General features: G+C 40.2%; 1 protein-coding gene across 3 annotated transcripts in view; it reads left to right on the forward strand.

Moving 5' to 3' along the window:
* Positions 1-21518, forward strand: part of atp6v1c1a (ATPase H+ transporting V1 subunit C1a) — an 89168-nt gene that overhangs the window by 57716 nt on the left and 9934 nt on the right. For all 3 annotated transcript variants that reach the window (XM_072570739.1, XM_072570738.1, XM_072570737.1), the window contains exons 6-11: positions 3466-3557; positions 7764-7862; positions 11188-11256; positions 12735-12827; positions 12903-12996; positions 17532-17629. In XM_072570739.1, the coding sequence (XP_072426840.1) occupies positions 3466-3557; positions 7764-7862; positions 11188-11256; positions 12735-12827; positions 12903-12996; positions 17532-17629 (545 nt within the window). The remainder of the gene's footprint in view (positions 1-3465; positions 3558-7763; positions 7863-11187; positions 11257-12734; positions 12828-12902; positions 12997-17531; positions 17630-21518) is intronic.

Consider the following 21518-nt stretch of genomic DNA (forward strand, 5'->3'; position numbering starts at 1 on the left):
TTGTAATATACATTGACTTCTCTCATCTAATACGTTAATGCATTTTACAAATAATTGTGGGTCCGGCACTGTTCCCCTGCATTTAATGCCACATTTAAATTTACTGCTTAAAGGCTCAAGTCCTACTTTCTTTATTTATTTGGTCAAAGTTTCAGAATTAATTTTTTGATTGAAAAATATTTTATGTGGAAAAATTGAAATTTCTTGACTGGAGATTTCTGCTTGGTATCAATATGGATTGATTGATATTGGTTGATGAAACAAGTTTTTTTAAGACAAGCTGCATTCTCCTTCTACGTGTCAGCACAAAGTGCACCATATAGCACTTTATTTAGGAACAAGGCCTGCCTGTTGACTGTGGATTGTGGAGGTCAGTTGACAGCCTTTGCACCAAAGCTGTATTGCCTGTTAACTGACCACTGAGCTTTATACTTACAAGCCAAAAATGGGAACACTCTCCAAATCTATCCTCCCAAGTCGTGAAGCTATTTTCTGTGCTTCAATTAGATAATTCTTCTAAAATTGCTACTGGCCCGGTCTCCTTGATTTCTCCTACAGGACGATCTTACTATCTCTGAGGCTTGCCTGATGAAACTTTGTTACATTCTTTCAATTACCACTTATTTTTTTGATATGGAAGCCAAAACTGCACGTAATACCCCAGGTGTGTTTTTCTTAAGGCCCCAGATGATTGCATCAAGACATTTTTTATTCCTTGTGCTCATCCTCTTACAATGAAGGCTTTATGTATGGGGAATTGTGTCTCACTAACTTGATTGAGTTTTTTGAGGAAGTGATGAGAATTGATGAAGGTAAAGCAGTGGATGTGGTCTATAAGAACTCAGTAAGGCGTTTGATAAGGTTCTGCATGGTAGACTGGCTAACAAGGTTAGATCACATGGAATGCAGAACAGGCTCGAAGATAGAGGACAGAGGTTGGTGGTGGAGGGTTGTTTTATTAAACTGGAGGCCTGTGTTTAATAGGGTGCTGCAAGTATCAGTGCTGGGTTCACTGCTTTTTGTCATTTATATAAATGATTTAGATTTGTGCATCTGAGGTATGGTTAGTAAATTTGTAGATTACACCAAACTGGTGGCGTAAGTGGACAGCCTAGAAGGTTACCTCAGAGGACGGAAGGTTTTTGATCAGATGGGCCGATGGACTGAGGAGTAGCTGATGGAGTTTAATGACATCTCCCCTAAACCTTTCTCCACTCACCTTAAAATTATGCCCACTTGTGATAGCCATTTCCACCTTGGGGGAAAAAGTCTCTGGCTGTCCACTCTATCAATGCCAGTCATCATTTTGTTTACCTCTATCAAGTCACCTCTCATTCTTCTTCACTCCAATGAGACAAGCCCTAGCTCCTGCAACCTTTCTTCATAAAATATGCCATCCAGTCCAAGCAGCATCCTAGTAAATCTCCTCTGCACGCTCTCTCAAGCTTCCATATCCTTTCTATAATGAGGTGATCAGAACTGAATATAGTATTCCAAGTGTGGCCTAACCAAGGCTTTATAGATCTACAGCATAACCTTGTGGTTCTTAAACTCAATTCCCCCCACTAATGAAAGCCAACACACCATATGTTTTTTTTAACAACCCTACCAGCTTGCTTAGTAACTTTAATAGATCTATGGATGTGGACCCCCAAGAACCCGACTCAGGCGACTGACTGTGTGGAGTTTGCACATTCTCCCAGTGTCTGCGTGGGTTTCCTCCGGGTGCTCCAGTTTCCTCCCACAGTCCAAAAGATGTGCAGGTCAGGTGAATTGGCCATGCTAAGTTGCCCATAGTGTTAGGTAAAAAGGGGTAAATGTAGGGGTATGGGTGGGTTGCGCTCCGGCGGGTTGGTGTGGACTTGTTGGGCCGAAGGGTCTGTCTCCACACTGTAAGTAATCTAATCTAATCTAACCCTCTGATCCTCCACACTGCCAAGAATCCTGCCTTTAACCCTGTAATCTGCATTCAAATTTGACCTTCCAAAATGAATCACTTCACTTTTCCAGGTTGAACTCCATCTGCCATTTCTCAGCCTAGCTCTGCATCCTGTCAATGTCCCATTGCTATCTATAACAACCCTCCACATGATCCACAAATCCACCAACCTTTGTGTCATTGAGAAATGTGCTAATGCACCCTTCCACTACTTCATCCAATCATTTATAAAAATCACAAAGAGCAGAGGTCCCAGAACAGATCCCTGCAGAACAGCATAGTCACTGAACTCCAGGCTGAATATTTTCCATCTTCTACCACACTCTGTCTTCTATGGGCCAGCCAATTCTATATCCAGATGGCCAGATTTCCCTACATCCCATGCCTTCTTACTTTCTGAATGACCCTATCATGCGTTCTCAAATGCATTGCTAAAATCCATGTACACCACATCCACTGCATAACCTTCGTCAATGTGTTTTGTCACATGCTCAAAGAATTCATTAAGGCATGTGAGAAATACCCTGCCCCCATCAAAGCCATGCTGACTATCTGCAATCAAGATATGCCTTTCCAAATAATCATAAGTCCTTTTTTTCAGAATACTCTCCAATAATTTGCCCACCACTGACATAAGACTGAATAGCCAAGGTCTTTTCCCTGGGGTGGGGGAGTCCAGAACTAGAGGTAGTTGGTTTAAGGTCAGACGGGAAAGATTAGTAAGGGACTTATTGGGCAACTTTTTCACACTGAGGGTGGTGTGTTTATGCCAGAGGAAGTGGTGAAAACTGTTATAATTACAACATTTGAAAGGCATCGGTGAGTGGGTAAATTAATAAGAAGGGCTCAGAAGGATCTGGATTAAATGCTGGCAAATGGGACTAGATTAATTTAGGATGTCTGGTTGGCATGGATGAGTTGGATGAAAGGTCTGTTTCCATGGTGTACATCTCTGACTCTCTGACTTTATAAAAGCAAACATGTTACTTGTTTTCCTGAGCACCTTCATGTTTTTAGTGACTAATGAACAAGGGTACAGAGCTCCTTTTTGTATATCAGCACTTACCAGTCTCTTGCCATTTAAGAGATGCTCTGCAAAGTGAATATCTACCAAAATTTACCCGATGTTTTGATTTTTGATAAAAATTGAGGGTTGTGAGGGACAGACAGGAGATAGAGTTGAGACCACAACCAAATCAAGCATGATCCTACTGAATGGCAGAACAGCTTTGAAAGACCTAATGGTTGCCTCTTGATCCTAAATCCAGCGTTCCTGGACCCATGCTTTTAGAATTTCATTCTTTAATGACTTGAGATCTTTTATGATTTTTGCAAAGAAATTTAAACAATGTAATTGATTAATGATTGCCTCTGTGAAAAGGGACTAGCTATAGTTTACATAATAAACTTGGTGTAATATAATTTCCAGGTACCACAGAAGATTTAACTTATTTTTACTTGTTTTATTTGTATGCTGTTTATGGGTAACATCAATTAACTGTTAAATACTCTTTACAAATTTGCAGCAAGTATCTCAGATCGACAATGATCTGAAAGCAAGAGCATCAGCATACAACAATCTGAAAGGAAATTTACAGAATTTGGAGAGGAAGAATGTGTAAGTTTTTTGTGTATTGTGGTTTACAGTGAATTATTTTACCTTTTACTTATGAAGTGATGATTTTAATTATTTTTTTTGTTCCTTTTCTTTCTCTCACCCCAAGACTCTGAACTGATCTATCTCAAATATTCATTTTTCAGACACAAATTGAGATTTGCCTCAACAAAAGACCTATTCAAAGTTATGATGAAACCACTTTGGGCTTCAATAGTTACAACAGCAATAATTCATACAAGTGTATTTGTATGGATATATAATGTAATAATACCTCCAGGGCAATTCACAGGTACATCGTAATACAAAAATATAAGGAGGTATTATGTATTAGTGAGTTTTGAGAAGATTTGTAACTCCACGTTGAGGCTCTAAATGTAGGTTTGCTCATTCAGTTGGAACGTTTGTTTTCATCAATATACTAGGTAACCTCTTCAGTGAGCCTCCAGATGAAGCACTGTAGCCAGCTTTCTTTTTATGTGCTTGGGTTGGTGATGACATTTCCTATGGTGATATCATTTCCTGTTCTTTTTCTCAGGGGATGATAAATGGGATCCAAGTCAATGCATTTATTGATAGAATTCTGGTTGGAATGCCATGCATATAGGATTTCTCATGCGTGTCTCTGTTTGGCTCATCCTAGGATGGATGTGTTATCCCAGTCGAAGTGGTGTCCTTCTTCATCTGTATGTAAGGATACTAGTGAGAGGGGGCATGTCTTTCTGTGGCTATTTGATGTTCATGTATCCTGGTGGATAGGTTTCTGCCTGTTTGTCCAATGTAGTGTTTGTTACAGTTCTTGCAAGGTATTTTGTAAATGACATTAGTTTTGCTTGTTGTCTGTATAGGGTCTTTCAAGCTGCTGTTTTAGTGTGTTGGTGGGTTTTTGGCTAACATGATGCCAAGGGGCCTGAGTAGTCTGGCAGTCATTTCTCAGATGCCTTTGATGTAGGGGAGAGTGGCTAGGGTTTCTGGATGCGTTTTGTCTGTTTGTTTGGTTTTTTTGCTGCAGAATTGGTGGACTGTGTTCATTGGGTACCCATTCTTTTTTAATACGCTGTATACCTGACTTTCCTCTGCTCTGTGTAGTTTCTCTTTGCGGTGTGTAGTGGCTCGTTGAAATAATGTTCTAATGCAGCTTAATTTGTGGATGTTGGAATGATTGCTTCTGTAGTTCAATATTTGGTCCATATGTGTTGTTTTCCTGTAGTCGCTGGTTTGAAGTTCCTCATTGGCTGTTCGCTCTACTGTGACATCTAGGAATGGCAGTTTGTTGTTGTTTTCCTCCTCTTTTGTGAATTTTATGCCAGTAAGGGTATTATTGATGGTCTTGAAGGTTTCCTCTAATTTGTTCCGTTTACTAATAACAAAGGTGTCATCCATGTAGCGGACCCAAAGTTTAGGTTGGAGGGTTGACCGAGCTGCTTGTTCAAGTCTCTGCATTGCTGCCTCTGTTAAGAACCCTGATATCAGAGATCCCATGGGTGTTCCGTTGGTTTGTCTGTAGATTATCTTGTTGAACATGAAGTGAGTGGTAAGGCATAGGTCCACTAGCTTGACAATACTATCCTTGCTGATGAAGTTGGTGGTGTTTGGTGTATGTGTCTTTGGGTCTTCTAATAGTGTGGTCAGTGTTTCCTTGGCCAGGTTGATGTTAATGGATGTGAGCAGGGCTATTATGTCAAAGGAGACCATCATTTCATCCTCTTCTATCTTGGTGTCTTTGGTTTTCAGGAATTCTTGGGTGGAGTGGATGGAGTGGTGTGAGTCTTCTACTAAGTGTTTTAGTCTTTGGTGTAGCTCCTTCGCCAATCTCTAAGTTGGTGTTCCATGTAGCGAGACTATGGGTCTGAGGGGGCCTTCTCGTTTGTGAATTTTGGGTAATCCGTAGAAGCATGGTGTGTTGGATCCATCTGGTTTCATTTTTTTGGAAGTCAGTCTTATTTGTTTCTCCAGATTTCTGAAGTTTTTACAATAGGGTTGTGATTTGGTTCTCTAGTTGTTCGGTCAGGTCTGTTGCCACTTGTTAGTAAGTGTTGGTATCTGCAAGTAGTGCATCACTTTCTCAATGTAGTCTCTTTGATATAAAATGGCTGTCAAGCATCCTGTGCCTGCAGATAGGGTAACAATGTTTTTATCTTTTTTTAGTATTTCTCGTTCTTTCCTTCCTTGTGTATTGAGTGTGTTTCCTTCCTTTTTCCTGCTTAATGTTGGCGTGACTACATGTCAATTGGTTTGCTGGGTTTCTTCTGTGAGTTGGTTGTCTTTCAGTGTTCTTTCTAATGCTGCTAAGAAATTTTTCTTATTAGCATCCTGGAAGTTGTAATTTAATCCTCTCACTAAGACTGCTTTTTCAGTGTCAGTTAAGGCTCGGTCAGAAGTTCTTTTTAATCCATGTTTCTGTTGTCAGTGTTGTTATTTTATGTAAGTTTGTCTGGTTTTTTCATTTTCTATGTTTGTTACTGACTGATTACAATGACTTGTTGTATTGCGTCTGTCCATTCATGGTTTGTTGCATGAGTGAGTGAAGATTTTTGGTGCAAACGTTTCCAGTTGTACTTAGAGTCTGTTGTGGGCATCATTAATCATTTCTCAAAACATTCAGTGGCTGTTTTGCTCTGCTATTCCCTTGGCTAGTGGGGTGTTAAGGGGAGGTTTGTATTTTTGACATTTAGGTAGTACCTGTTTCCTTTTGCATTTGTGCAGCAAGTACAGTTGTTCACAAAAAGACATGACCTATTCTCACTAATATCTTTAAATAAAGATGAGGAGGGACAACACATCCATCCTAGAACAAGCCAACAGAGATACGCATGAGAATTCCTAGAAGCATGGCATTCCAACCGGAACTCTCAATAAACACATTGACTTGGATCCCATTTAACAACCCCTGAGAAAAAGAACAGGAAATGGCATCACCATAGGAAATGTCACCACAGGAAATGACATCACCAACCCAAGGATATAAATAGAAAGCGGGCTACACCACCAGTGCTTCATCCAGAGGTTCACTGAAGTTGTTACCTAGTATGTTGACAAAATGTCTGAAAACTAACCTTCCAGCTCAGCGAGCAAACCTACATCCAGGTATAGGATATAACTGACCAAAAGCTTAATCAAAGATGTGCTTCTAAAGGAGGAGAACAACATAGAAAAGTGGAGTGTATTCTGGCATGGCCACCAATGATGGAGTGCTTAGAATTAGAGATGCAGAAGAGGCTAGAATTATAGTATAGGTATCGATTTTCTGTGGCTGCAGGAGATAACAGATTGGAGAAACATGGTCATGGAGGGATTGGGAAGAAAGAGAGAATTTTGAATCAAGTGTTAATTAATGAAAGCCAGTGTAGGTTAGCAAGCACAGTTTTCAGGGGGAATGGGATTTATTGCAACTTGAGATATGGGCAGCAGAGGTTTGGATGACCAAGTTTACAGACAGTAGAGTGTGGGAGACCAGTTTGAAATGTACTGAATAATCTAGTCTGGAGGTGACAGGCATGACTTAAGGTTTTTAGCAGCGGTGAGCTGAGGTAGGTATCACCATAGGAAATGACATCACCAACCCAAGCATATAAATAGAAAGCCAGCTATACCACCAATGATGGTTCGAAGTGAAAATAGACAGTCTTAGTAATGAGGAGAAAGTGAGGACTGCAGATGCTGGAGATCAGAGCTGAAAATGTGTTGCTGGAAAAGCGCAGCAGGTCAGGCAGCATCCAAGGAGCAGGAGAATCGACGTTTCGGGCATGAGCCCTGAAGAAGCGCTCATACCCGAAATGTCAATTCTCCTGCTCCTTGGATGCTGCCTGACCTGCTGCGCTTTTCCAGCAACACATTTTCAGTCTTAGTAATGAGCCAATGTGAGTTCAAAACTACTGCTACAGTCAAATGTGACACCAACTTTGGGAGCACTGACTTAATCTGACTGTTTCCAGGGAGAAGAATTTAGTCAGTGACGGAGGAACAATAACAATGGCTTCAGTTTCCCCAGTATTTGAGAGAATTATGCCCATGTGTTGCCAATTTTGTCTGATTTGAATTAGGAATGCATCCTCATCTTTGTGATATTCTAAAAATGAATGTTTGATTCATAGTCTCAACCTTAATTGCATCCTTTTTTAGAAGCAGTTACAAATATCGATGTATTACTTTTTCCAGGAGAACAGTAGTATGTGACTTGCAATAATTGATCTGTGTGGCCATTTGCAGGGGAAGTTTGATGACAAGAAGCCTGGCTGATATTGTGAAGAAGGAAGACTTTGTAATGGACTCTGAATATCTTACCACATTGTTAGTAGTTGTCCCGAAGTAAGAATCCTTTAAAATTTATTTTAAAAGCAAGGAAGGTTTTGAAATGTGTGCTTGGTTAATATGGGGGAGAAAGATAGAATCATAGAGATGTACAGCATGGAAACAGATCCTTCGGTCTAACTCGTCCGTGCTGACCAGATATCTTAACCTAATCTAGTCCCATTTTCCAGCACTTTTCCCATATCCCTCTAAACCATTTCTATTCATATGCCTCCAAATGCCTTTTAAATGTTGTAATTGTCCCAGCCTCCTTCTCTTCCTCTGGCAGCGCATTCCACACACACGCCACCTTCTGCCCCTTAGATCCTTTTTAAGATTTTCCCCTCTCACCCTAAACCTCTAGTTCTGGACTCCCCCATCCCAAGAAAAAGACCTTTTGTATTTACCCTATCCATGCCCCTCATGATTTTGTATACTTCTATAAGGTCATCACTCAGCCTCCGATGCTCCAGGGAAAACAGCCCCAGCCTATTCTGCCTCTCCCTGTAGCTTAAATCCTCCAACCCTAGCAACATCCTTATAAATCTTTTCTGAACCTTTTCAAGTTTCACAGCATCCTACTGATAGGAGGAAGACCAGAATTGGGCACAATACTCCAAAAGTGGCCTAACCAATGTCCTATACTGCTGCAACATGACCTTCCAACTTCTGTACTCAATACTCTGACCAATAAAGGAAAGCATACAAAACACCGCCTTCACTGTCCGAACTACCTGTGATTCCACTTTCAAGGAACTATAAACCTGTACTCCAAGGTTTCTTTGTTCAGCCAACACTCCCCAGGACCTTACCGTATAAGTCCTGATAAGATTTGCCTTTCCAAAATGCAGCATCTCACACTGATCTAAATTAAACTTGACCTGCCACTCCTCAGCCCATTGACCCATCTGATTGAAATCCCATTGTACTCTGAGGTAACCTTCATTGCTGTCCACTACACCTCCAATTTTGGTGTCATCTGCAAACTTACTAACTATACTTCCTATGTACACATCCAAATCATTTATATAAATGATGAAAAGCAGTGGACCAGCACAGATCCTTATGGCGCACTACTGGTCACAGGCCTCCAGTCTGAAAAGCAAACCTCCACCACCACTCGCCTCTGTCTTCTACCTTCAAGCCAGATCTGCATCTAAATGGCTAGTTCTACTTGTATTCCATGAGATCTAACCTTGCTAACCAGTCTCCCATGAGGAATCTTGTTAAATAACTTACTGAAGTCCATAAAGATGATGGGCCTCGATTATAGTGATGCTGGAAAAGCACAGCAGGTCAGGCAGCATGCCAGGAGCAGGAAAATCGACATTTCAGGCAAAAGACCTTCATCAAGAATGGCTTCAGGAATGGCATCCATAAAGATGACATCCACTGCTCTTCCCTCATCAATCCTCTTCATTACTACTTCAAATAATAGCTGAAATTTCTCAAATATCTGAAGGAATTTGAATTGATGTATTTTACATGGACAAATTGGAAACTAAATTAAAAGGTTGCATTTTGAAAGGGGTTCAAGGAACCCAGGAGTTTGCAAGCACAAATCTTTGGAGGTGGTAGGATATGTCAGCAAGGCTATCCCTCGTTTTCTGCTTGGGGACCTTGCAGCCTTCTAGACTCTATCAAGTTCAACAATTTTATGTAGGAACAAATTACTGCAGATGCTGGAATCTGTACTGAAGACAACAAATGCTGGAGATCACAGCGTGTCAGACAGCATGGAGAGAACAAGATAACTTTTCAATTCTGATGCAAGTCATCTAGACTCCATGTTAGCTTGCTCTCTCTCCATGGATGCTATCTGACCCACTGTGATCTCCAGCATTTGTTGTTTTAGGGCTTGAGCTCGCATGTCGTTACCCTACACACCAGGCCATGTTAACCATAGTCTGCCATTACTCACAGCCCAGTGTTAGTTACCAGCAGTCCCAATGAATAACTATTCACCCTCTTAGCTAGATTATTGTCCAATCCTTTATCTGTCCAACTGTTTTCTCTTTTTGGGCTCTATCTTCACCTATTGTTTACTTGTTACCCCCTCCCCGACCCCTTCTATTTTCCTACGTCACTCAACCTGAAAAGATAACGTTGATTTCTTTCCACAAATGTTGTCAGACCTGCTGAGCTTTTCCAGCAGTTTCTGTTTTTGAGGCTGTCACTAACAATTGTTTTAGTGTAAATTTGCTCTATTATAAGCATGTCAAGGATTAAGAGGCAGTGCAGAGGAAATCTACTAGAATGTTACCAGAAATGAGGGAGTTCACTTGTTTAATAAAATTAGAGAAACTGAGATTGTTCTTTAAGCAGAAGACTTGAGGAAGGTTTAGTAGTGATGCTCAAAATTGAGGGATTTTGGCAGAGTAGATGGGGAAAAGCTCTTTCCATTGGCATAGGGTTGGTCATCGGAGAGCACACATTTAAGGTAACTGGCGAAAAAGCCAGATGAACATAAGAAAATTGTAATCCAAATTGTGTTGGCTGAAAGGATAGTAGTAGAAGATTCAAAATTTAAAAAGTCACTTAACAACCCTAACTTTTTCTGTAATATTTAGTGGGTAAGTACAGCAAATTCACAACCATGCTTGGATTTCAACAGCAAGCTTTGTTAGCCAGGTGCTGATCTAATATAGAATGGAGGAGCAGGATGATCAGGTCAGCATGTTCTAAACTTCTCTGCTTAACTCTGCGTGTACTGACCTGCATAAACCATTCACAATAGTGATAAGTGATAATAAATTCACGATTATTTGGGTTAATATTCTAGGTCACTTTGTTCTTTCAAGCACATTGCAGTGTTATGTAAACCTAGCTCCATTAGTGCAATCTTTAAAGAAAGCTAGTACTTGACACTTTGCCAGGAAATGTTTGTTTAACAGTTCATGAATATACTCCTGAAAGGAGAGACTTTTGTCATGTTCTTAACTATTTTGATTTTCCTTCTCATTATGCCATCTAATGTTCATGTTCAGTCATTTTGAATTGGGTACAGGATGGCCTGATGAGTAAGATGCTTTCATATTATGATACAATTTAGGAAAAGTTAAAGGCAGCAATTTGATTCTAAACTGAAGTAGTTGTTAGCAGGAGCTCCTCTTTATGGATTCAGTGCTTGAAACACTCTCAATTATCAAACCTGTATCAATTAGCAAGTAGTAATTGATCAACAAGAAAGCTATGAAGGAGGTATTTTGTGAATTCTAAGTAGTCTTTAGCAATCTGAGTAAATAATTTAACTCAATTGATTCCAGTTAAACAACCAATTGTACCTTGGTTATCCTGGTCCTTGAACAACTGTATAATTATTCATTACTCTTTACTTCTTTAGAACAAATTATCTCGAATGGGAAAAGACTTATGAAACTCTAGCAGAGATGGTGGTTCCACGGTCAAGCAAGTAAGGAAGTTCTTCCATGTATTTTTTGTGGTCTTTCTAACCATTGGAAGTTGTATAAAATGCCATTCTAACTTCTAGTTTTACATTTGCTGAGGAGCCACTTGAACTATTTGGAAGTGTCTAGTACTGTGTCCTAAAGCTTAATTTCAATGTGACTGATATTTTTTTTTTCAGTTTAGGATGATGGAAATTCTTGATATACCAGTGTTTAGCAACTAAATTGTGCATTTTTTTTATGGATTGAAAAAAAAAAGATCAACCAGTGTCAACTCATCTCTGAGACAAGTGGGATGGCCCAGAAGTAGGGTCACTTACCTCTGCGCCACATGACCTTTGAGCGTGAAATGCAGTGGAATGGCAGGGCACTAAATTAAGTGGTTTGTGCAAATATTGACAGTTTCATGCTGATGGTTTGTGTTTGTTGCATTTTTTTATTCCTGCATGGGATGTGAAAGACCAGCATTTGTTATCCATCCATATATTTCCTTCAATCACTTGGTCATTTCAGAGGGGAGTAAGAATCAGCCACATTTTTGCTGTGCTTCTGGAGTCAAGTGTGGGCCAGAGTAGATGAGTATGGCAGAACTCCATACCTAAAGTTCATTCGTGAACCAGATGGATTTTTACAAAATCAGCAATGGTGACATTGTCACTGATAGGAAACATCTTAATCCTGGAATTTGAGTTCACATTCCATGTTTTCCAAACATTTAACTTGAGGCTGTAGATTACTCGTCCAGTGACAATGTCACTACCCCGACCAGACTCTTCTCCTTGGAAGAAAGCAGACCATTTGATAACAGATTTTAAAATCATGAGATGTTTAAATCTAGTGAGTAAAGAGAAACTATTTCCATTGGCCAATGCCCTAGCCAGGGTACACCGGTTTGAGTGATTGGTTAAAAAGCCAGAGACAATATGAAACCGTTTTTTATAGAATGCATTACTTGTTAGGGTGCTGGAAACAGATTCAAAAGTGCTTTCAAAACAAATTGGGGAGATGCTAGGAAAAGGAAAAAAATAATTGAGTGGGAAGAGTTGTATGTTTTTAGAAAGATCCATTGGAATTCTAATTGGTTGAATAGTTTCTTCTGTGCTGTATTTTCTGATTCAATCTTAGCAAAATGAGAAGAGAGAAGTTGTTGGCAACTTGCATATATTAGGTAGGCATGCAATCTGTGCTGCTTTTTAACCATCTAATTAAAACAAAACTGACTTGTAATTAAAACTTGTTGCTTCTGCTTTTTGCATTTGGCTAACATGCAGGGAATCCATGCTAAATCAATCTCAGCCATAACTTTGAATGTGGTGTATTGTAACTGCAGCCAGAGTGAGTTCACTTGTGAGCAGGGTAACAAACTTCTTGTACGTCTAATTGCATAAAACCCTGCGGCCTTATTTCAATGTAATAATATAATTTTTGATATATACTCCTGTTTATTAAAAAGGAATTTTCTTCTCCCTCTCCTTTTTAAAAGGTTGATATGTGATGACATGGATAGCGGCTTGTACACTGTAACGTTATTCAGAAAGGCAGTTGATGACTTCCGACTGAAGGCCAGGGAGAACAAGTAAGAATTTCTTACCAGTTTCCATTAGAACCTTGCATTTCAGTATGAATGCACTCAGTTTTCTTCTCACTTCAGGTTCATTGTTCGGGATTTCCAGTATAACGAGGAGGAGCTGAAAGCAGATAAAGAAGAGATGACTCGACTTTCAACTGACAAAAAGAAACAATTTGTATGTATTATAAGCCACACTTTCTGCAGCTGTAAAAGTCGTGCTTCTTTGTGCCCTATACAAGGTGTTATTCTGTCATGACTGCTGTCATTCAGTGTAGTTTGGTGCAGAATCTTTGTAGGTTTACCTTCAAAAAAAAACTTGGCCAAATTAATGTGACATTTTCCCTTCGAAAAGGAAACTGAAGATCAATGTATCTTAAAGTTGCCAGGACATTGCTAATAGGTGTTCACAGTAGAATCTGGGTTTATTCTTAAAATTGTGAAATTGTGGGTAACAGTGCAAGTTGCAACACAGAAGGAGGCTTTTCAACCCAGTGTCCATGCTAGCACTCTAAGAGCAACTTAGCTTCTCCCATTTCCTTTTTTTGAAACTTAATCACGGTATGAAGGCGACCCTTGGTAAATGAGCAAACAAATACTGGCACAGCCAGAGGCAATTTTCCTGTGGGTCTAGAGTCATACATACCTTAACAGGTAGCCAGATCAGCTTTTGTGACAATTGGCAATGGATTTATGGTCATCATTAGAATCCAATTTCCGCCATCTATCGTGGAATTCATACCCGGGTCCACAGAGCATCACCTGGATCTCTGGATTCACACTCCAGTCATAATACGTTTAGGCCAATGCCTTCCCCCTAAAATCTATCTATCTTGGCCTTCAGCGTACTGAGTGGCCCTTAAACCCAGATGGGTCTTGAACCCAAAATGCCTCGGACACTGTGGCTCATTCCCACCCACTCATTCAAACTCAAAGATATTCAGCATGGAACCAGGCTCTTCGACCCAACCCGTCAGTGCTGATCAAATATCTTAAATTAAATTAGATTACTTACAGTGTGGAAACAGGCCCTTCGGCCCAGCAAGTCCATACCGACTCGCCGAAGCGCAACCCACCCATACCCCTACGTTTACCCCTTCACCTGATGCTACGGGCAATTTAGCATGGCCAATTCACCTGATCTGCACATCTTTGGACTGTGGGAGGAAACCGGAGCACCCGGAGGAAACCCACGCAGACACGGGGAGAATGTGCAAACTCCACACAGTCAGTCTCCTGAGGTGGGGATTGAACCCGGGTCTCTGGCGCTGTGAGGCAGTAGTGCTGCCTAATCTAGTCCCATTTGCCAGTACTGGCCCAGATCCCTCAACCCTTCCTATTCATATGCCCATCCAGATGCATTTTAAATGTTGTAATTGTGCCAGCCTCTGGCAGCTCATTCCATACATGTATCACCATTTGCATGGAACTGTTGCCCCTTAGGTCCCTTTTAAATCTTGCCCCCCTCACCCTAAACCTGTACCCTCTAGTTCTGGACTCCCCCATCTCGGGAAAAAGACCTTGTCTATTTACCCTACACTTGCCCCTCATGGATTTATAAACCTCTATAAAATCCTTCCTTAGCGAGGGGAAACGGCCCTAGCCTATTCAGCCTCTCCCTGTAGCTCAAACTCTTCAACCGTGGCAACGTCCTTGTAAATCTTTTCTGAACCCTTTCAAGTTTCACAACATCCTTCCAATTGGAGGAGCACCAGAACTGCATGCAGTATTCCAAAAGTGGCCAAGCCAATATCCTGTACAACTGCAGCATGACTTCCCAATTCCTATACTCAGTGCTCTGACCAATAAAGAAAAGCATACCAAACAACATCTTCACTATCTTGTCTACCTGGGACTACACTTTGAAGAACTATGAACCTGCTATCCAAGGTCTCTTTGTTCAGCTACAGTCCCCGGACCTTACCATTAAGTGTATAAGTCCTGATAAGATTTGCATTTCCAAAATGTAGTACCTTACATTTATCTAAATTAAACTCTATCTGCCACTTGTCAGCCCATTGGCCCATCTCATCAAGATTCTGTTGTACTCTGAGATAACCTTATTCAGTGTCCACTACACCTCCAATTTTGGGGTCATCTGCAAACTTACAGACTATACCTCCTATGTACACATCCAAATCATTTATATAAATGATGAAAAGCAGTGGACCCAGCACTGATCCTTATGCACATCAGTGGTCACAGGCCTCCAGTCTGAAAAAGAATCATCCACCATCTTCTGTCTTTGAGCCACTTCTATATTTAAATGGCTAGTTCTCCCTGTATTCCATGTGATCTAACCTTGCTAACCAATCTACCATGAGGAACCTTGTCAAATGCCTTGCCAAAGTCCATAAAGATCACATTCACTGCTCTGCCTTCATCAGTCCTCTACTTCAGAAAACTCAATCAAATTTCTGAGGCATGATTTCCCATGCGCAGACTTGTTCTTTCATTCCAGCTCTGTGCTTCCTTTTTGAAGGCAGAAATTTAATCTGCCTTCCCCCACACTCTTAGTTGTTTTTAGATATGAGCCACTTGCTGATTTAAAAAAAAAAAATTTCTTCTATTGTTGGTACCTGGGAGAGGGGGGGTGTTCTGGCTTGGACCAAAGTAAGGGGGCTGTGAGCCAGATGTGAGAAGGGAACAATGATGACAGTGGTTCTAGGCTGAGATTAGGATGTGCATGATCGAGATTGTGCTGGGGAGGAGAGAAAGAGAGAGAGAGAGAGAAGGGGTCCCAGCCCCTCTGTCCACAACCCATCCCCAGGGAGTCAGCAGACACTGCCTTACATTATTGACTTGTCTTAAAAGATTCAAAATGACAGAACAATAGTTTGCCATTCAGTGGATTGCAGGCAGTATGCACTGTTCAGCTGTCTAATGTGTGATTTGAAACAGATTCACTAATGGGCTGTTAAAATTTAAGAGGATTTATGAGAAGTTTAGTCAAAAAGTTTTAATGTAGTGGATCACGTCACAAGAAGTTTGACTGGTGTTGACCAGCGTCACTTCTTCCTTGTTTTGCTTGATTTTTCAGTTTCCCTTTTGACTGCTCCTGTGTGGTCTGTATGATTCTGGAAAAGCACAGCAGGTCAGGCAGCATCTGAGAAGCAGGAGAATCAATGTTTTGGGCATAAGTCCTTCATTAGTAATGAGACTTCTGAGCCAACGGGGTAGAGAGATAAATGGGAGGGAGGTGGGCTGGGGGCAAAGTAGCTGAGTGTGAGAAAAGTAGATGAAGGTGGGGTAACGGTGATATGTTGGAGGTGGACAGGTAGGCCAGGTCATGAGGGCGGCGCCGAGTTAGAAGGTTTGGTCTGGAATAAGATGGGGCTGGGGGGGGGGCGTGGGAAGGAGAAATGAGGAAACTGTGAAATCCACATTAATTCTGTATGGTTGGAGGGTCCTAAGGTGGAATATCTTCTCACCTTCTAACTCGGCACCGTCATCATGACCTGTCCTCCCTGTCCATCTTCCTTCCCATCTATCCACTCCACCCTCCACTCTGACCTATCACCATTTTGCTCCACCTTCATCTACTTATCACATTCTGTTACCTCCACCCCCTCCCCTCCATCTCCCCCCTCATTTATTTCTCCATTCCCCTTGGCTCATAAGCCTCATCCCTGAGGAAGGGCTTATCCCCGAAGTGTCGATTCTCCTGTTCCTCAGATGCTGCCTTATCTGCTGTGCTTTTCCAGCAGCAGACTCTCAACTCTGATCTCCAGCATCTGCAGTCCTCACTTTCTCCTGGTCTGTATGATTGTTTGTAGTACATCACAATATGAAAATTATAAGCTGAACAAAATGAAGTAATAAATAAAGTCTGCCGAAGAGTGTGTTAGATTTCATGTCATTCCATAGAATTCTGTATTCATTTTTCATTTCTCCCTGATTTCCCCCATTTTTTACCTGCCAAAAATTAAGTTTCCGTAACTAAAAATGAAATAAACTAAGGACTGTGGAAATTATATATTTTGCCTTTGTTGTATTTCCCATAAAATAATGAAGAAAGCAGTCTCATCTTTGAGCTGTCGATAAAATGTCTGTTTGCTTGACAGTGTTTAGATATTTTCTAATCAACCTGGTCAGAGATGTTATGACACATCTCTGGAGCAAATGGGACTTGAACTCTGGTTTCCTGGCTCAAAGATAAAGATGCTACAACTGTGCTGCAACGCTCCTAATGGCACTGCTTTAGATGTTTTTAATTGGTCTGTTCCGAAATGTTGATACATCTGGAGCAGATGAGACTTGAACCTTGTCCAGTTGGCTTAGAAATGGGGACCCCACCATTATACAACAAGAGCCCTGACACTGTTAGTTTAGATATTTTTCAATCAACCTGGTCTAAGATGTTATTACACACCTCTGGAGCAGGTGGGGTTGAAGCCATACCTCCTGGTGCAGAGGTAGGGATGTTGCCACTGCATCTCAAACCCTACAACAATGGTTTGTTTGTTTTGTTGTAAACTTGCAATTCAAATCTGTCTGCAAGTCAGTCTTCATCTCCAAACTTCACTTTTCAGCAGCCATTGTCATCTACTGATGTTAGGGGGCCTCCAGTCTATTTGTGCAGAATACACCAGGAATTTGTATACTTTGATAGAGACTTTTTTGTGGTTCACAGCTTTTACACTTCCACTCTCCATGTGCCCCTCTCCAGTGCAATTGATTAATCTGTTTCAAGTATAAACTATTTATTTACAGGGTCCCTTGGTCCGATGGTTGAAAGTTAACTTCAGTGAAGCTTTCATTGCATGGATTCATGTGAAAGCATTAAGAGTTTTCGTAGAATCGGTTCTAAGGTATGGTATATTAGTTAATTCACCAATTTGAAATTTCACAACATAATTGCGAATGTGGCGAATGTCGCTGCAATGCCTTTTTAAGTTTTCATTTAGATTTGATTCTTTTAATTTGTAATCATTGCATAGTATTTCTAATTCTAAACTGGGTTTGTAATGTTTAAATTTGTTTGTCTCTCTACTGTTCAGAAACCTCTTCTCTCAATTATCACCTTCGAGGTAAATTGCCTTAGTCAGCAATTTAACTTCATAGATGAAATTTTGATTTTCCACATTTTAAGACGCAACCTGATATTTTGGAATTGTTAGGGAGCAGCAGAAGCCCATTCAGTGCTTCATGCCTGCACCGGCTTCCCAAATGAGCACCATTACCTCGTACCAATCTCCTGCTTTAATCTCCATACCGTTGCACACTATTTCTATCCAAAAAAAATCATCCAATACCCTTTCGAATACCTCAATTGAACCTGCTTTCACCGTACTTTCAGGCATTGCATTTCGTCCCCAACTACTTGCTGAGTAAGAATTTTTTTTCTCACATTAGCCTCTCTACTTTTGTGCATCGCTTTAAGTCAATGCCTTTTTATTCATGTTCCTTTTACGTCTGGAAGCAGCTTCTCTACCTACTGCTACCCTTATTTACTCCAGTCTGAACGTGATTTTGAAATCTCTATTGGATCTCCTTTCTGCTGCCTTCTCCCCAAGGGGAACAGTCCCATCATTACCATGTTGCTACTTACTGTTTTTATTCCATAACTTGGACCTTTCCTCACAAGACTATTTTTTGGCCTTGTATCAAACATTTTCTCAGAGTCAAAGTACACCACATGAGCAGCATTACCCTCATTGAGCCTTTCTGTTGCATCTTCAAGAAACTCCAAGTTTGTAAGATAAGATTTGCCTTTAGAATTCTATGCTGACTCATCCCAATTAACTCATCATTTTTTAATGTGGCTACTAATTCTATCCTGAATAATTGTTTCCAGTAGCTTCCCACCACTAAAGTTAAACGAACAAGGATATCATTGCTGGGAATATCCTTTCAACCTGTATCCACCACTTCCTCAGGATGTTCATTCCACACTTGAACGACTCTTTGTGTGAAGAAGTTGCCCCTCTTGTCCTTCTTTAATCTTTCTCCTCTCACCTTAAAAATGTACCCTCTAGTCTTGAAATTCCCCATCCTAGCAAAAGACACCTACCACCCATCTATACTTCATTAATTTTATAAACCTGTATAAGGACATCTCTCAATCTCCTACGGTCCAGAGAGAAAAGTCCCAGCCTATCAAGCCTTTCTTTATAATTGAGACCGTAATATTTTGATTTCTTCGATCTTGTATCTTGCTGAATTCAGCGAATACTGTAAGAGCATTGTCCCTTCAATTTCTACCCTCACTTCCTTCAAAATCCTTAGATGCATCTAATTTGGTCCCAGTGCCTTTAAACACCAACAGTCTATCCTGAGAGTCCTCCCTTCCAGGAACAGCGCTTCCTCTTCTGTTACTATATTCTGGGGAGCAGATTCCTCTGTTGTAAAGACAGATGCAAAGGGTTCACTTATCGTGCCCCAAGCTCCATGTGTAAATCCCCTTTTTGAACTCTACTCGGCTCTACTACTCCAACCACTCTTTTACTATTTATATGCCTACAAAAGGCTTTTTATTTTAACTGCTTCTCTTTTCTTGTAATTCCTCTTTGCACCTCATATTTGTTTTTTCACCTCCCTTCTAAACCTCTGATAGTCCTCATGGTTCTCAATTATATTTTCTGCTTTACACCTGTCATAAACATGCTTTTCTTTTAATATTAATTTCTGTCTCCTTTGTAGTCCAGGCAACTCTGGATTTTTGCTCTATCTTTCTCATTTGAAGGAATATACATTGACTATCCCAAAATCATCTCTTTTAAGGTTGCTGATTGTTCGTGTTTTTCCTTCCAACTACTTGTTCCAGTCAGTCTTGCGCAACTTTGGTCCTGCTCCATAGAAGTCAGCTGAAGCCAATTAAATTTGCTCACTCTGAATTGTTGCATAGCTCCACCATCATCCTGAACTTTATGATACAATGTTTACTGTACCTTAAATTATCCCCCACTGGCACTTGATCCACTTGGCCCACTTTTTATTCCTGAAGGCTAAGTTGAGCAATACATCCTTTCTTGTTGAACTGGACACATACTACTGTAAGGAACTCTATTGTAGAAATACCTGCTCCTGATTGCCCCTTACACTATTATTATCCCAGTCTATATTTAGTAACTGAAGTCCTCTATTATAATTGCTTTATAATATTGCTATATCTTTGTAATTTCCCTGCAGGTTGACTACTTTATATCCTTTCCACTTGCTGGTGGTCAGTAGACTACACCAAGCAATGTAACTTTTTTTTATTCCTTGGGTCGTACTAAATTGAGTCTGTTCTTGAAGGTTCTGAGGACATCTTGTTTCTCCTGCACTGCATTGTCTTCCTTAACTAATATTGCTACTCCTTTTTCTCTCTCTTTTGTGAACAACTTACGCCAAGAAATATTTAACACCCAGTCTTGCCCTTCCTTGAGTCAAATCTCTGTTATTGCTTTAGCATCGTATTTCCATATGGCATTCTCCTCTGTTATTCTCTCTTGGTTCCCACACCTGTGCCAACTTAGTTTAACATCTCACAACAGCAGCAGTAAACACACTGCAAGGAACTCAGTCCCAGTGCTGTTCAGATGCAACCCATCCAGATTGTAATAATGCCATTTTCCCTAGAGCCAATCACAGGAATCTCAAGCTTCCCTCCTGCACTGTTTTTCCAGCCATGCATTCATTTACCTTATCCTCCTATTCCTGTACTCACTTGTACGTGGCCCTGGGACTAACCTGGAGGTTATGATATTTGAAGATCAGGAAGGTATGTACTGTAATGTATATTCTTTGGTTTGAATGATACTGTTATAAAAAGTATTGTGTGCACAATAAAGACCAGTAACATTTTTAAAATAATTCAGAGGTGCAAGCCATGGCACAGTTTTGCCATAAATAATTCTATATTGAATAACAATTGGATATTTATGCACAAATGTTAATGGTATTTTATTGAAGACATATATTTCCAGCTCAAAGACTGAATTGAAGTGTAACTTCTATTAAGAAATTTGTTTAAAGTCTACATCAAGTTAAAAAAAAAGTATAGAACAAGAAGCAGGTAAGTGCTAGACATAATATTTAAAGAAGAGTAAAATTGATTTAAATATTGAAATTACAAACTAATGTGCCATTCCTGCATTACAAGGTCTGAAGTACATGTAGATTTTGTTATTTAAATACTTAATTGACAGCACGAATCCTCTAAAGAGGGCTTACATCATTATCTTTCCATCCTAAAGGCAACTCTTTTCTGAGAAAGTGTTTTGCAGCATCAAATGGACTCATGTTTTCTAACTGATATTGCCAGAGCTGCTAAATGTCTCCAGCATTAGTTCACATTTCATTATGTAATTCTACCCACATCTCATCTTGTGAGGATCTAAAAAATCATGGAGTATAAGCAATGTTTAAAATGTCAATTATAAAATTCTTCAATAACGCAAAGCATGATTTTAAAGAGCAAAAGGAATATGAACATGAATTAGGTATTACTGAACAATGATCTAATTTACTCTGTCTTTCCTACTTTTTTCAGAATTTTTGAAGTTTACAATAGTCTATAATGGAAGTCAAATCTTGCATTGAATGGGAAAACAGATGGATAAATATGTATAGATTTTGGTCTCCATATCCAAACATTGGCATTTCTTTATAATATTGGAGACATGGGAGAGAAGCAGACTAAAGTCCTTCTTATTCTCTACCCTGTCTTTTTGTTATCAGATTAGTTTAATTTTGAACAGGTGTAGTGCTTCCGGA

This window comes from Chiloscyllium punctatum, chromosome 5 (genome assembly GCF_047496795.1).
Source record: "Chiloscyllium punctatum isolate Juve2018m chromosome 5, sChiPun1.3, whole genome shotgun sequence".
NCBI classification, from domain to species: Eukaryota; Metazoa; Chordata; class Chondrichthyes; order Orectolobiformes; family Hemiscylliidae; genus Chiloscyllium; species Chiloscyllium punctatum.